This window comes from Rhododendron vialii, chromosome 4a (genome assembly GCF_030253575.1).
Source record: "Rhododendron vialii isolate Sample 1 chromosome 4a, ASM3025357v1".
Classification (NCBI taxonomy): Eukaryota; Viridiplantae; Streptophyta; class Magnoliopsida; order Ericales; family Ericaceae; genus Rhododendron; species Rhododendron vialii.
The window spans coordinates 31668027-31685036 of record NC_080560.1 but is presented as its reverse complement, the minus strand read 5'-3'; the positions used below and the strand labels follow the sequence as shown (position 1 = coordinate 31685036).

At 38.2% G+C, this 17010-nt stretch overlaps 1 protein-coding gene and 1 long non-coding RNA gene across 2 annotated transcripts; both read right to left on the bottom strand.

Annotated features, from left to right (window-relative positions):
• Positions 1-1803: 1803 nt before the first annotated feature.
• LOC131322140 (pentatricopeptide repeat-containing protein At5g02830, chloroplastic) lies at positions 1804-15509 on the bottom strand. Its single transcript, XM_058353330.1, has 12 exons — positions 14913-15509; positions 13713-13800; positions 12112-12316; positions 10343-10450; positions 9665-9829; positions 8888-9457; positions 6045-6110; positions 5817-5897; positions 5052-5149; positions 3126-3336; positions 2447-2507; positions 1804-2312 (listed from the first exon to the last, which is right to left on the bottom strand). The coding sequence occupies exons 1-12, from the start codon at positions 15490-15492 to the stop codon at positions 1990-1992; spliced, it is 2556 nt and encodes an 851-aa protein (XP_058209313.1). The 5' UTR covers positions 15493-15509; the 3' UTR covers positions 1804-1989.
• On the bottom strand, positions 12323-13705 carry LOC131322141 (uncharacterized). The gene is made up of 3 exons (XR_009198707.1): positions 13406-13705; positions 12761-13297; positions 12323-12726 (listed from the first exon to the last, which is right to left on the bottom strand). It is a non-coding gene; the product is annotated as an uncharacterized LOC131322141 (long non-coding RNA).
• Positions 15510-17010: the final 1501 nt, after the last annotated feature.

Below are 17010 nucleotides of genomic sequence, written 5' to 3'. Positions count from 1 at the left end.
GCTAGGGCCTTAGAGAGCATCCGGTTGACAAGGACATAACTTCCAACCATGTAAAATTACCAAATTTCCGTGACCTCTTTGTATGAACCGCACCAAAGCTTTATGCTTACTACTTGTTATGGTCCTAGAATAACTTAACAGCAATGCTACACACACAGCAAAAGTGCACAGATTTTGTGCACAGATTTTTTGTGGGGCCCACTACGGGTTCCACACAAATAATCCGAGCCGTTCATTAAATGTAAAACATTTTTTTAAGGGCCCCCGCGAAAAATCATCTCAATCCGATACTCATAGGTGCTCGATTCAATCATTTAACTTTTCATTCAAATTTCAGGATAATGAAAAGTTAGATGATTGAATCAAGCACTTATAGGTGTTAGATTAAGCTGTTTTTTTGAAGAGGCCCTTGAAAAAATATTTTACATTTAATGAACGGCTTGGATTATTTTTGTGGGACCCGTAGTGGGCCCCACAAAAAATCTGGGCACAAAATCTGTGCACTTTTGCTGTGTGTGTAACATTTCTGATAACTTAAATACATTGAAGAAACTGATTACCTTAAAGGAAAGTTGGATAGAAGTAGAACAACAACAATGAAAAGTTCATAAGATACCCATACGATAGTCGGTCGTTCCTATCCTTCAGTGAATTACCGCAACCCTATGTGTTGGGTTCTCTTGTTATGACAATCAAGTAGAGAAGAATAAACAAACAAGCAACCATACAAGAACTTCGACCTGTATTTCTACTTTCTAAAATGATTGGACTTTCAAAGTGCTCTATGCACATTATTTTCATAACATATGTGAGAGCTGCTACCCACATATACCTTTTTAAATCAAATCCTGCACAGATCACGATGTGGTGCCCACTACGGGTCTCACACAAACGATCTGATCCATTCATTAAATGTAAAATATTTTTTCAAGGGTTCTCGTGAAAAATCAGCTCAATCCGATGCCTATAGATGCTCGGTCCAATCATCTGCCCATAGATGCTCGGTCCAATCATTTAACTTTTCATTCATATTTCAAGATAATAATGAAAAGTTAGATGATTGGATCGAACACCTATAGGTATTGGATTGAGTTTTTTTTTTCTTTTCGCGGGAATTTTTGAAAAAATGTTTTACATTTAATGAACGGTCTTGCTATTGTCAGTCCACTGAGTTGACGATAAGCACACTAGAAGACAAGGAAAACACATATTTCTGTGTACTTTTTATACCTTTTAATACGCATTCACACACTCATTATTGTCAGCCCACTGGGCTGATTTTAGAATTTTCCTTATGAACGGGTCGGATCGTTTGTATAGGACCCGGAGTGGGCCCCGCATCGTGATTTGTGCACAATCTGTTTTAAAAAGGTATGTGTGAACAGACTTTCGGAATATATGTACACACTCCCAACCTTGAAAGCTTCTATATTCCCCTGCCCCGCATCCGCATCCGCTTCCGCTTTGTACAACTAAGATACATTGATAAGCTGACTCTCCAAGAGCCACCGAACAAAGAGCTCTCCAAAGGAACCAATCATAGAACTCCATAACATCCCTTTCTATAGGAAAGTATTAAAACAAGTCAATCCGACAGTCACGTAGGGACAGAAATAATTGGTTGCACCGGTCGGCCGGACAACGGTCTTGACTCCTATTGAAAGGAATTTGAAATTTTTACGTTGCGCCAAATAGAGATGTGTGGGGTTTGGCAACACAGTTGGTTTGAGACATGGGATGGTTGCCATCAAAATTCACAGGTAAGTTGCCAATTGAAACATTCACTGTGTACAAGAAAAGAAAGGAGGAGATGGGAAGAGCATTTTCATTTCATAAGAGTTCAAACTACACAAGGTAGCATACAACACAATTTACATGGCATCAGATGCATTATTCCTGCTTCAGGTGGAAGGCTGAAGATAACAATAAAGCTAACCACCATTTTATATCCGAGATCTGGGGTTGCTAAAAATTAAATAACATCACCTTCTAATTAGCTACTCGTTTGTGTAACCAATAAAGCAACGATTTCCTTGTAACCTTCAACCTTTGTAAAACTGCAGGTCTCCGGGGAGAAATTTGCTGCTCTGTTGGGAGCCTCTCACTTCCTACCATTTTTTGCTCATTTGCACATGAATCGAAAGAGGCACCCAAAAAGACTTGTTTAGGTCCCCCCAAAATTACCTCAAGCCCGAATTCATTCCTCAGAAGTTTGATTATAGCATCTTCAACTTTGGATTCGTCTTTGACATTCATCGTATCAGCTTTTTTGACTCCTACGATGATGAACAAGTCATCTTTTAGTGAACATCCTGCAACCATGAAACAGTGGAACACGACAATTCTCAGAACATTGTCAACAATAGATTTGCTCCTTTACGATGCGTAAAAACTACATGTAAAACATCTATGTTTCCAGAATCTCATGTAAAATGAGCATTCGCACCTTGGGCATAGTTTTCTTTGATCATACGCAGAACCGCAAGAACGACAATTCGAGCTTCAACCTATCAAAGCGCAAAATTACCCACTTTTGACAATTAGAAACACAATAAATGGTGATAAGGTCAGTTGCCTATGAAAGAAGAGTAGATTGAGTGACTTGGGGTATTTTAAAACAACTCTGTCAAGTGATAACATCGTCAGATGTCAATTCACTAGATCTCCCAAAAGTTAAAGCCATTAAGAAACGTGCCAACAATGTATATCAAGTTATCCAAAATCTTCCCTCACGTGCAACCTCCTCTTGCCCATGGGGATGCAGACATATGCAGACAGCTAAACATAGAGGGAAACACAATGTGGAAAGGAGAATAGATGCAACAGAGAATAAATGCAAACGGAGAAATTTGAACCTAAACCCTTCCATAACTAAAGCTCTGTAACGCATAACAAGTTAGCTTAAAAGCTTAAGCTGTTAGAAAATAGGCCAAATAAAGTATATCTAGCTATCCACAAAACATGACCTTTGTGTCTGCCAGACTTACTGCGGAGCTTCTGCTTTAATAAGGAAGCTTTGAGGTACATTGGTGGGCATTAATTAATTTTTCATCACCGGCAATACCAGGTATAAGTGTATAACAATGTTGAAAAGGCATCTAGTCAATTGACTATGATCCTTGTACCTTTGTGAGACCCTGCAGATCAATCACCACGCTTTCAGTATTTCTCTTTTCCAAGTGTATTGCAACCTTCTCAAGAAGCAAGCTATAAGGTCCCCCTAAGTCGGCTTTCTTGAAAGAAGTGAACTTGCTCTCAATCTGATTGTCATTCTGTATTACTCCTTCACACCACTCTTCTATGAGTTGCTTAAGAAAGTAGTCGTTGGGCTTGTACCTGCAAAATTGGTAATGCATCATACAGACAGCAACTGCATTGGAATAAAGTAATAAACGAAAATGGAGCTCACGTTCATATCTAGAGTATACAAGCACTCATAGGAAACTTATAATTCGTGTATAAATTTAACGAGCAGCATGAGTTTACGAAGTAAAACAACGGTTCAGCAAGCAACAAGAGCAACCAATACTTCTGTAACCATATGGTGTATAGTCATGATCCCTTCATCGAACATATTTACTAAATGTGGCGTGCATACTGTCAAGTACATGATGGGTTAGGCTGAAAATTTCATTCTGGAGATCACCTTGTGGCATAGATGACTAGTCCATGTGGACCGTGGTATAGGAGAGCAAGCCTGCTACAGAATCAGATATGGCCACATTGCAACGGCAACAGTTATCAAGATAGAGAAGACACTAGCTACCATAGTTTTGTTGCTGTATATGTCATTAAATGGGATTTTACCATATCAAGATATATTTACCTTCATCTTATAATTTAAAAGATAGAGGGCAATATTGGGACTGCAGTTATGTAAAGTGATATCGCTGAAACTAAAAGAACAAACAAGGGAGTCAATCAACTGGTTCGCGTTCATTCCATCCAAATCAATTTATTTTTCCACAGATATGAAATCACTGAACCTGCCTTGATAGTAATAACTGATAAGTACATTGTGTAGGACATAAATATTTAGCTTCAGAGGAGTCCCAGCTCTAAATAGACAGTTGATTGACAACATGCCAATTTAGGAGAACGTTTTCAGAATATTGAGTTTGCATGCTTTCAGTTATTCAGAAATCAGAATAGCCACTAGCCTGCTACATAGGAAGATTTTCGTGACAAATAGATAGTGAAGAATAGGTAATCTCTCCACACGACAAATTTTACATATGTAATTATGCTTTGTTTGGATTGAAATTTGAAATGTTTTTTGAAAAATAGTAGGGGTAATAAGTGGAGAGAGATAGAGAGAGAAATGTTGGAAGTAGGAGGAATCTAGGGGGTATTTTTTGAAAAATTCTTTTTGAGAATGGAAGCAAACAAAAATGTTAACTTCATGCCAACTGGAACTTAAATTTCATTTCTAGTGGAGATTCCACTCCCAAGGATTAACATTACACTGTGTAAACAAAACAGAAAGTGAACTGGGCAACCGACAAAAGACAGAAATGGCCTGTTAACCATATATACTTGATGTAGGACAAAAATGGAGAGTTTTTGTATTTTATTTCTATTGTTTTAGAATAAGATTTTGACTGGGAATATTTTCGTTTAGGTTAGAATTATTAACTTTCCGTATTCGGTTTGATTTTGATTTCTACCTTTATTAGGATTCTTGGTCTACAAAAATTAGGATTTTATTTTAATTAATTAGGAAATATCTTTTATTTAATGCCGCTTGTTTTGGCATGATTTATGATTTCTTTTTCAGTAGGATTTATGGGGTTAGGGTCTTATAAAGACTTGTAACCTATTCAATTATTCAACTCTTCATCAATAATATTTCAGACTTTTGTCTTTCTTCTTGTGGATTCAAGAATTGCTGGTGGCTAAGAGTACCTATCTCGTTCTGATTAGTTCACAACTAATCTCTTCGTGAATTCTGCTGCGTCAATACATGGAATAAGTGCCACAAGTTAAAATAACCATAGGTAACCAAAGAAACCAACGTGAAAAATCAATGACTAGTTTACTGGAGAACTTGCCCTGCTTTGCGCATATCCTGATATATTTCTAGGCATTGTTGGACTTCTTGCAGGGAACCATATCTGCTTCGAGCTCTTAAAAGCGTTTTGTAGGTCACCTGAAACAATAACCATAACAAATTACAGAATTCATACATCTGTGATTGAGTTTTATTGCTTCTAATAATTACATGCAGCCACGTGTGAGGGAAAAAAATTGCCGTAACAAATTACAGAATTCATACATCTGTGATTGAGTTTTATTGCTTCTAATAATTACATGCAGCCACGTGTGAGGGAAAAAAATTGCCGTCATTCCAGTTACTAATCTTAAGAAAATAGTGAGAAACAAAAACAGAATGAGATTCAAATTTCAGACTGCCAATATTCCAATTGTCCTGTAAGTAACCATAAGGACTTGGTGGGAAGCAGAGCAAGCTCTCTTTTGAAAATCAGATGACGTCCTTGTTGTGGTAGACGTAGTAACGTTTATTACCTGTGGCTGGAGCCGGAATCAGTGAATGGGTGCATCCTCTCTCCAAAGTCATGGTCTGCATTTGACTCAATTTATTTGAACTATCAAAGTGACCTAAAGAAATGGAAAGTGGTCAAACTTTACAAGCCCCAATCCAGGTTCCTGGGGTCACTACCTAGTTTCGTTTTTCTCTCGAAGTTGCATGCCGACAAAGTATCTCAACTTTGTCTAATACTATCTTCAACCAATGCTACATCTAACTTCCACAAATGCAACTGGGAAAGCACCTGTTAAGAATTCATAGCACTTACCAAATTCGGTCTTATTTGATATCTTTTCATTTCTTCAAACAAGATGAATGCTGTGTTTAGAAATTTCCTTTTCACACAAACCTGTAAACCAATGACAAGGTACATCAACATACAGGGCCAAAATAATCCATAATAATGCATTGCACGAAGCATCTCATTAAGTGTGCATGTTAAGAGATTGCATCACTGGAACAAGTAAATTTTATACTATTACAAAAAAGCTTGAACCTTGATGACTGTCGTATATGCAATGACATCAGGTTGACCAGCAGCCTCACGCATTGAACTCAAAATCTGCACTGGAAGAAAAAAACAGAGTTATTAGAGAATTTATATCACCATATGGGCAAAAAGATTTACCGAATACAGACAATATCCTCATAAACTAATTTGAAGTCAACCTCTCCTATTACACTATTGATTTCACTTATTGTTTTCATGACCGTTTACCTCGGTTGGGTAGTAGGTCCTCAGATAAGAAACATACATCACATTACTCCTGGCTTCTGTGACCCTTAACACATTCAAATTGAGTTCAAATTTGTTGTTGGACTAGAGTCTAGACCACCTCACCTTGTATCTTGGGCAGGATATTATGTCTTACGATAACTGACACTCCCAAGTCCTTTTACTTGTGAATTACTGGATGCCAGTGGTTCTCTTCACTTGAGAAATTGGTGTCCCATTTTTTGCTGACCACTTAGAAAAGCGTTACATCCGGGAAGAAAAAAGAAAAAAGAAAAAACTGAAGATGCTTACTTTACCCCAATTAAGAACCTCACTTACAAAATCCACAAATGACGGGTCAGTTATTTAGAAAACCTTCATTAAGTGATCATAACAACTGATCAACAACCACCCAAAACCCAAAATTCATTCTCACCTTCATTGCACCCTCAACCCAATACACAAAACTCATCTTCACCACCATTGTGCCCCCACCCTTAACCCACAATTTAGTATATTCTCTCTCCATGGATATGCATGTGCAAGTCTGAAGTTCTGTCCTGTATGCGTGCCTAGTGTAATGGTATTGGGGGATTTGGGTTAGCAACCAATTGGAATGTTGTCAAAGTGATAGGCTCTAAATAGAATGGGACCAACACATCGCAACAACCACACAAAACTCATCTTCACCACCATTGTGCCCCCACCCTTCACCCACAACTCACTATACTCTCTCTCCATGGATATGCACGTGCAAATCTGAAATTCTATCCTGTATGCGTGGAGATTTGGGTTGGCGACCAATTGGAATATTGGCAGAGTGATAGGCTCTCAATAAATGGGACAAACAGATTGAATCCCCTTCAACGCAGTTTCTCCCGAAACAACCATACAAACAAACCATAACATGAACGTCTCCCGAATGACGATGATGAGGATTTGGTGGCTCACGTAAGTGAGAAAGAGAGACATTGCTGCTCCATAGCACGCAAGAGCTGAAAAGAAATGTGAATGATCATAAGTAACAGTTATGGTTAGCATCGGGCTAGTGTACGACATGGTGGTTGTGAGATAAACCGGGAAAGAAGGATGATGAGAAGTTGGAGGTAACCCACCTCACCCTATCATCTTTTTACACTTCCCCCCACTTACATACTCTGCTGCTATATGTATCCCCATCTCTTCCTTCCCCATGCCTTTTGCAACCCATCATAATTACCAAGAGAAACCACCATGTCGATGTAGGAATGGAATAGGGTTTTGAAGAATTGATTACGGAGTTTTTCAGAAGAATTTGACTCAGCATTTCTGGAGAATTGATTATTGGGATCTTTTTGCAAGAACCTTATTGGAGATGTGGTGATTGAGATTTTGTGATTGTGGTGGTTGTGGCCACTACTGATGGTGGAGTGAACTGGTTAAATGGCATGTGAGAATAGTGCCATGGTGGATCAGTGGTCACATACAAAGGATGGTTGTGCTGGCATGCAATGACAAAGTGTGGTGGTAAAGAGAGAGGGACAGATGTGGAGGTTGGGGTGCATTGTGGTGGTTTGCGATGCAGAGGAAGTTGGGGTGGTTGGTCCTTTTTTCTGTTTCTACTCATGCCCATTCTGATGCTATGGAAGAGTGCTTTTAGATCCCTCTTCTCCCACATTCTAAACAACGATAATCATAACAGCGGTTTGCTTCTGTTTGACTATCATCTCAACATTCCCTATCCTCTAATACTGGGTGTGTCCTATTGGTAGGCTTATCCAGTTATCCTAAACCTTCTAATCACAAAGCATCCTCCACATTTTACCGAGTCTTCGCCATTCCTGATGTTGTAAGCATGTAATACAATCGAACTACAGCAATGTCGGAATTCTTCCAGAATAGCTCTAGTGTCACGTTATCTTGTTAAAGTCCACCATACTAAATATTAAAGAAACGAGAAAAACAGAGAGTACAGATCGGTCCTAGCGAACAAGACTACCACGCATTGTTAATCCAAAAACAAAATTATAACTACCATAAACCACTTGGAAACAAAAAGATGTGGTTAAATAAAATATCGCCTAAGCAAATGATTAAGTTGCAAATATCTTCTCGTACTAAAAGGGCCAAAAAAGGTTCACTCTCTGCCCCCAGCATAAATGCATGTAGTGGATGTTATATCTACAACCTATGAAGCATGAACACGTCTCCCGGCCTTTCGTATTCATATCGCAGACGTGTCGGACACATGGAAATATGTGTCCGAGAATTAAATTATTTTCTTTTGAGTCGGACACGTTTTGGACACACTCCGACACATGCCGGACACGTACCAACCACAATCTGCTATCTCATTTTTTTCATTGGACTTTTTAGTCTTTACTCCAAAAAGAATAATTATAGATGAATTTCATATGTATATAAAATGAATATAAACATCTCTTTATTTATATGTATTTAATGTACCCTCAACGTGTCCCTGTCCTAATTTTAGGAAAAATCACATGCTTGCATATCTGTGTCATGTCATGTTGTGTCTGTGTCCAAGATCCGTATACGCTCTTCTTAGTCTACAAAATTTGAAAGGCCAAATACACTCTTGACATGGTAATCAAATATAGGAAAAATTGCTACAACGTATTTACCTGCACAGCACCTTCAACACTCCTTGAGCCCCCACAGACATTGATTAGAGTTGTCCAGCTTATATAATTTGGAGAAAGGCCTACTGCATTCATCTCGTCGATTAAAGCTTTTGCACGGAGGTAATTTGTACCACAAGCCTTCATCAAGATGTTATATGTTGCAGTCGTAGGTGTAAAGGGAGCTTTCCTAGAGTTGTTTAAATTATGTGAAGTGGATGTGGAATTTGACATGGTGTGACTGGAATTTCCACGTGCATGCTCCACACAAGCATTACTACATACATTGACATCAAACCCACTTTCTTTCCAGGACCGGAAAAGTCGAAAAGCCTTGTCGTACTGGCGACCCTCAACACAAGCATAAAGAAGCGCATTGCAACACTGTGAATTAGGTACACAACCAGCCAGAAGCATGTCATTAAATAACTGAATTGCCTGCTCTACAAGGCCTGCATTTGCACATGCACTGATTAGTGATGACCATATAACCACATTGGGAGTGAAACCCGATGATAGCATATCTCCTTTGATTTTCAATGCCATTCGCCATAATTTTGCATCTGCAAAGACCTGGAGCTTTGATGCATCAGCTTGAAAACAACAAACCACATTAATTCTTTAGCCTAATTAATACCAAGACGCCACATTAATTCTTTAACCTAATTCATACCAAGATGTGAAACTAGCAGGATCAGAGGAGCAAAAAGGAATGGAAAACAATGAATGGTTAAGGAGAAACTGAACATTTTATGTTAATAGAGTTACGGTGGAATGTACCTTTATGATTGTGCTGTATGTGAAGACGTCCAATTTTAGAACTCCTGTTGATTCCAAATGTTGGACTTCGCGATAAATGTCTTGGGCTAAATCAACTCTTGCAGCAAGACAGCATGATTTCAGAAGGATATTATAAGATGTCATATCACCTGTGACACCAAGAGTCTGGACATTGGGATAAAATGAGTAAAATCATCTTGAAGATGAGACTACAGGGCAATAGTCTGTGTGTAGATAAGAGAAAAACAGAAAATGATTAAAGTAAAAGAATTTTGAGAAAATTCACCCACATGTCAGTCAGTCATGTACCTCCATCAAATGACAATTGGGAAAAGAAAAAAAAAAGGGTTATTATTTACTAAGCCATAAAGTGAGAAAAATAACAGAAAGAAAGAGAAATGATGGGACAATGGTGATCCCTAGGGCGTTCAATCCTTATATTCTATCATCAAAGATATGCAAAGATAACAACTTTATGACATATTCCCTACCATTCTGTATAGATTCTAGTTGTAACATGAAAGTCCACTCATCAGATAAAACATACACAGAGTAGCCAAGTGGGGGTTGATCATGAACCTTTTTGTGTGCTTGCAGCCAAGTGGGGGTTGACCTTTGTGTGTGTCGCGCGCGCGCGAGAGAGAGAGAGAGAGAGAGAGAGAGAGAGAGAGAGATTACTCGCATATGCTCGTAAACATGCATTGCGTAGCTCAAGTCACAGGCATTCACATTCATGAGGCTGTTGAAGACATAAACGTTTGGGGTGACCTTTTTAGCAAGTAACTCCTGCAGCAGAAATTAAATGTAATGGCAGCATAAATATCTAAGAACACCTTCCTATGCATATATTTGCTCTTAGAATCAGGGATGGATCCAGGAATGTACCCTAGTGAGGGCACCTGTTAATTATAATGACGAAAGTTTATTTTTTTAGTCAACCATAGTAAGATCGTTCAAAATTAAAGCATGCATTACTAATTACAAAAGTTTATAAAGCGTACTTTAAGTTAAATTAGGTAAAAATGAGCACAGAATTTCAGACAAAATTTTTAAAGTATGTTTTAAATGAATATTAACAAATTTTAGAATGATCAAGCTAGTTTTGTTAATGTCATTATTTTAAAATATTTCTCCGAGGTGGTTAAAAATAAAGAGAATCAAGAAAGAATAGCTCCAAATAGACAAACAGCTTGTAAAGTAACAAGTATAAATGCATCATATATGATGAAATTCAAGCATAAAACTAATTCTATATGTGTATTTTTGGGATATATACAAGTGTGTATGTTTATAAATTAGCACACTTTCATAATTATGCTAATTTATACATAAATATTTTTTTAAAATATTTTTATTTCGAGTGGGGGCACGCGCCCCCGCGTGCCCCCATGTACATCCGTCCCTGCTTAGAATAATCACCCCAAGTGTTGACTTCACGAACCAATCAGAATGCAAGTCAAGTATCTTTTGTGTAGATTGTCACAAGAGAACAGGATATTGTGGGATCATTTAATTTAGATTGATCATTTAATTTAGATTAATGAAATCACCGCGTATGAAAGTAAACAATTCAAAAGGTACACGTTGTCAGGAATTTATATGGTGGCATAAAAGCAGTTCTGCATGAATTAAATGTATAGTTATGCAGAGTAAATAAAAGCCTGGAATGGCTCCATCATGCCCAATTTTTCATTAGGCTTCAGTCCCTCCTTTTTAATCTGTGTGTAAGACCTACCTCCAATTCGTTTATGTTGATCTTGTCAATATCGTAACCAAACACTACTTTAAATTAACCAGCTCTTGATCTTCTATATAGCTAGAAGATTGGGACTGAAACAAAAAAATTATCTTCCAAACTACACAGACAACTTTGAAAGAACTAAAGATGTACACCTGGATCTCTGCTGCTAATGGTTGCAGAAACAGCTTATGCTCACATCCTATGATTAGTTAATTTATGCACATGGACTGACAATGTTTGCATCAAAGCATATAAATGTTAAGCGTCATCAGGATTCATGACCATTTTCCTATTTGGTAAGTTTGTCAGAACAGCAATAAGTGAGGAAACAAGAATACAAGATACAAGCCACCCTAAACCCACAATAGTATATATAGGCAGTTGGCACGTACATAAACACAATGCAATCACTCTACAGAACATGAGGGACCAAACCGTACCGATCATCATCATTAAGAAACGCTACAATGTGATTGTGAACCAAAATTTGCCCAAGGCCAAATAATTTAGGAGTAAAAAATGACAAAGACTGCAAAAGCAGCAATACAAGGACCATAGCAAATAGAAACTTCAAATTTCCACATGCCAATTATTACACTTACACAGTAGTACATGGATCAACAAATTGCAGATAATGCCCAAAAGGAACCCAAAAATGAAATTTCGCGAATGAAATTAATTTTTCGAAAGATTACCAGGCCAGTACCTCATAAACGGACCTAGATTTGAGGTAGTCCCCACAAAGACCACAAACATCAATTATTGTGCGGTAAGCATACATATTAGGACCACTCAACTTCTGCTTGGAGGCTTCAAATACAGTCAATGCAGACATCATATCCCCTTTCTTCCCAAACTCATGAATAATGGTACAGAAAACTATATGACCATGAGGATGAATACACGCATACCTACAAAATACGACAAAACACAATAAAGAGTGATTAAAATAGTAACTCGAGCTATTGCTTAACAGTTAACACCTTCCTGCAAAAAATAAGCATAGTTAAACAGGTTATAATGAAAGGAAATAGCCTACATTTTAATGAACACCCAACCCTACATTTCTACTACATACTTTAACAACACATATTAAAGTTTCAAAAAAATACACAATTAGAATAGCAATCCAACAGTGCTTTCGTAGGGGCCAATTACAATTCATGAACAGAACAAAATATTTCACTCCATGGATATATGATAGAGACAGCAAAATCATGCGGGCCAGGGATGATTGGTGGTTCAGTAGCTGCACTTCATTTTCCTAAGCCTACAGTTGCCTTGACACAGTTACACCGCTCTTTAAGAAAAAGGAACTACACTCTTACTTTCTTAGTATATTTCAGGTTTAAGACAATGAAAAGAGTCTCAGATGTACTCTGTTTAAAATTACAGTACATGATATTCATCTAACTTTGATCAAAACTCGGTCCTGCAATATATTGGTTCTACTCAAACAGTGTGTAGCCTGTGAAACCTCCACAAACCTGAAGGACATCAGCACAAGTTGGTACTTCGAACTAGTTGAAGAAAAGGAGTATTCCCAAAACTATAACCTAATATTTAAAACTTGTGATGTTGACTTGAAAGGCTAAGAACAATGAGATTGGGGAAGACATTTGACAAAATCTAGCAGCCTCAATAAGCTAATAACAAGAGGGAAGAGTTAACAAGCATGCTTGATAGGACTATAAGGAATAAGCCAGGTGGTTTATATTGAAAGCTCTAGTAGGAAGAGCTTGCCAAAAGATATGAATGACAAAGAATATAGTTGAAAAGTGAATTTGGAACATATGGCATACTGTGATAGGCCAGACAAAGGGAAAAATCGAAAACATTTATGCAGGTGGTGGTGAATACTATCCTAGATTGTGTGATCTTACATACCATAGCTGTCTGCAAAATAGCATGTCCTAGATTCTTACATAAACAAATATGTCTGCAAAATAGCTTGTCCTAGATTGTGTGCTCTCACAAAACAAAATCTGTCTGCAAAATACCTTCTAAATCCTGATTATCACATCTATTGCTGCATACATTTGATAAAGCCTTTGACATAGTAATATATATGATGAACATCTGAAAGAAGTTGATGCGCATCTCTATGAACTTACCAAAAAGTCAAGTGCTGTCAAGCTAAAGCATTTATCTCATGGCTACAAATTCATTAAACCAAGGAGAAAAACTGACATAAACAATAAGATTATCTAGTTATGCACACCGGAACCAGGAATTGCACCAACAAGGGAACAAGAAAGGCGGTCTCAATGACACAACCTTGCAGACAATAGAAGACCGGATTTATACCTTATAGCTAAATCTGGGTCACGTTTTCTCACGCAAAGTCCTACAATCTCAGATGGCTCCACCAGTTCTCTGATCGGGAAATAGAAGCCTGAACACAAAAAAAAAAACTTATCATCCAATAGGAGATATCCCTAATACTATCTGCTTTATGTCAATGCTACCCAAGACCGATATCTTTGTGTTATCTAAGTAGATTTATAGAAGGCATGAAGTCTGTAGAAGCGCCAAAACTAACAGAGTGGCTTAGGATACTTTGCCTCCATCCTCTGTCCCGCCATACTGTTCTGCCACATCACCATAAATCCAGTCCATCAGTCTTTTTCTTTTGATTATTAAGAAGAGTATTCAGCTTTAACAAACATCAATTGACACAGTTATCTAAGGTATTGGTCGGATCAGACATGGCATTGGGTTACATCTACAACGTGACCCCAGGCATTTGAATGCAACTATTGGTGGATGTATTGCGAATAACTTGGACTACTAATCCCACAAATCATGGGATACACACCATCTTGGGATGTAGAATTGGTAATCCTCTCACTATTTGTCTCATGGATTACTCATTAGGTTGCATAACCCTTTCATAGCCTGACTAATCAAAAACAGGACCTATGTTCAAGAAAAGTGACAAGATTAGCATTGAATTCACATTGTGGCGACATGGCATCAATAATAAGGATGGGACAAAAAGTTGGATAGTTGGATGGAGAATCTGAACGTGTTCCAGGTCAAGTGGTCAACGCAATCAATCTGATCAAAGGGAGGCTATCATTACATGCAATATAACCCACATTGACCTTAAAGCATCTACTGCGAGTGTTAAGTTACCTATTGTCAAAAAGCTTAATCTATTAGGAAAATGACCCAACAATGCATATCAAGCTATACAACACACTCACTCCCTCCCTCCCTCACGTGCAACCTTGTCTTGCACGCGAAGATGGAAACATCCATACGGTGAAAGAATGCAACGAGGAGAAACGTAATACAAACAGGGAACAAATGAAAATAAAGAGACTTGAACCCAATACCTCTTGGAACTTTACGTCTGATACCATGTTAAGTTACCGATTGTCCCAAAAGCTTAAATTATTAGAAAATGGGCCCAACAATGTATATTAAGCTATTCGATAGATACAACAAACAACACACAATGCAATTGTTTCCATCAACTCAATTACACCATCAACATTTCACCTGAAAGAGTTTCCATCAATTCCACCGCCTCCTCCACATCCCCGTGTTTCAAAATCCTCCTACACTCTCGCGCAACCTCCTTCGTCACAGTCTCTGGACTCACTCCATCAAGCACCTTCAGTGCACCAAACCCTAGCCTGTCCGAACCCCTCAAAACCTCGACGAGGCTCCAAACCATCCCCTCCTGGCCAAGTAGCCGTGCCATCCCGGCCGAAACGAGCTCCGTGCTCAGCAACCCTAGAAACCCCGAGGGCTCGATTCCTGAGGCTACAACGCTCTCCGCGACCAGGAGGAAGTCCTGGAACCTCCCGGACGCGGCGAGCTTGGAGGCGAGGTCGGCATGGTACTTGATGCGGCTGTCGTGGAGGGAGGCGGAGGAGGGGTCCCATCGAACGGTGAAGAGGAGAGGGGGTGGTTTCGGATTAGGATTAGGAGGAGGGGTGATTTTTTTGGTGGGGCTGGGGGGAGGGAGAGGGGAGGGTTTGGATTTGGGGAAGGGAGTGGAGTTCTGGCGGCGGCGGTGGTGGTTTGGAGGGTGGAGGAAGGAGGAGGAGGCTAGGATGACCAGTAAGTCTTTCATTACTGGCCAACCGTTTTTTCTGTTGGAACATTTTTCCGGTGGGTTTTATATGGTTTGAGAAGCGAGAGGATTAAGTGCAATTTTGTGTTATGCTTATCATGTAATACACTTTTTTAATAAGCATGACATTATTTTTGTGGTAGAATCCACACCATTTTAACCAATAGAAAATGGGATAATTTTCACATTCTTAAGTGGAGGATGAACAAAACTCAACTCGAAAGGATTCGATTCGAGAGGCATTTGCCTCGGGTTAGGGTGAGTTTACGCTATTGTGTCGATCATATATTTGGTACCCCTCTATTTCAAAAAGTTGTTCTTTGCGAAAAGACATATAATTTTTGGATAATAACATAAATTACTTATGTGCACAATTTTTTGAGTTTCTTCATACCAAATTAAACATCTCGATTAATTTTTTAATTTGGTGCACAAATATTCAAAAAACTATGAACAAAAATACTTTATTTTTTATTAAAAAATTGCACGTCTTTTCATACGGGACTATCAAAATGGGACGGAGTGAGTATTTTAGGATGTGTTTGGATTGAAAAGTTAAGTAACTTAATTTTTTTTGCATTTGTTTGTTTTGTGTCAAACTTTGATGACATTGATTCGTTTCGACGAGTAGAATCGGAAAAGTAAATTTTTTTGATTGAAACTCCTAATTTTTTGAATAAAGATAAAAATAAGTAAAAAAGACAACCTTTTTTTTTTAAACTTTTTTTTGTCTTTTTAAAAAAAATTATGAGTTTCAATCAAAATTTTATACTTTTCAATTCCTCTTGCTGAGACGAATCAATAAGTGACAAAAGTTTGATGCAAAACTAAGAAATGCGAATTTTTTTGAATAAAGATAAAAATTAAGTTACTATTTGACTTTTCAATCCAAATCCAAATCCCCCCTTAGTCCAAATATAAATGCATTATTCGAGACAACTCATTTCCTTAACTTTGTTGTCTAAATGGTATTTTTGATATTTCTAATGGAAATGAGTGGTATTTTGACATCTATCCGAAGACAAAAAATATAGCTTGAACTCACCCTTAGTCACGTAATCCGCAAGCAAGCGACTTTGAAAATATTTCAACTACTAAAACTTTGTTAGAGCAAGAATTGAGAGATAATCCGCAAGTAGTGACTATTAAACTATTTCAACTGCCAAAAATTTGTAAGAATAAAAATTGAGAATGGGAGCGAAAGGTGTTACTGGATGACGTAGGTTAGTCGCACTTGTTCAATAGCTTCCCCGTCAAGTGTCTCAAGCGTTAATGGGGCTCATCATACGGCTTAGACCAACAGCCATCAAGCGGCACCCGGGTTTGAGGCTAGCTCTAGAAACTGCCATTTTTACCGCCATCAAGTGGCACTCAGGTTTGAGGTTAGCCCTAGAAACCGCCATTTTTCAATGGCTAGACGCGAGACAATCGGTCTGCTTCTACCAGAGTTCGTTTCTAGGCTCGAGAGCTAGGTTATGAGATGAAAAGGTGTTAAGCACCCATCTCGCCTAATCTTTC

Coding starts and splice junctions, on each gene's coding strand:
- LOC131322140 (XM_058353330.1), bottom strand. CDS start 15,492: ATGAAAGACTTACTGGTCATCCTAGCCTCCTCCTCCTTCCTCCACCCT. Junction 9,830..10,342: donor ATGTTTACGAGCATATGCGA/GTAATCTCTCTC, acceptor CCCAATGTCCAG/ACTCTTGGTGTCACAGGTGA. Junction 5,150..5,816: donor ATCAAATAAGACCGAATTTG/GTAAGTGCTATG, acceptor TTATTGTTTCAG/GTGACCTACAAAACGCTTTT.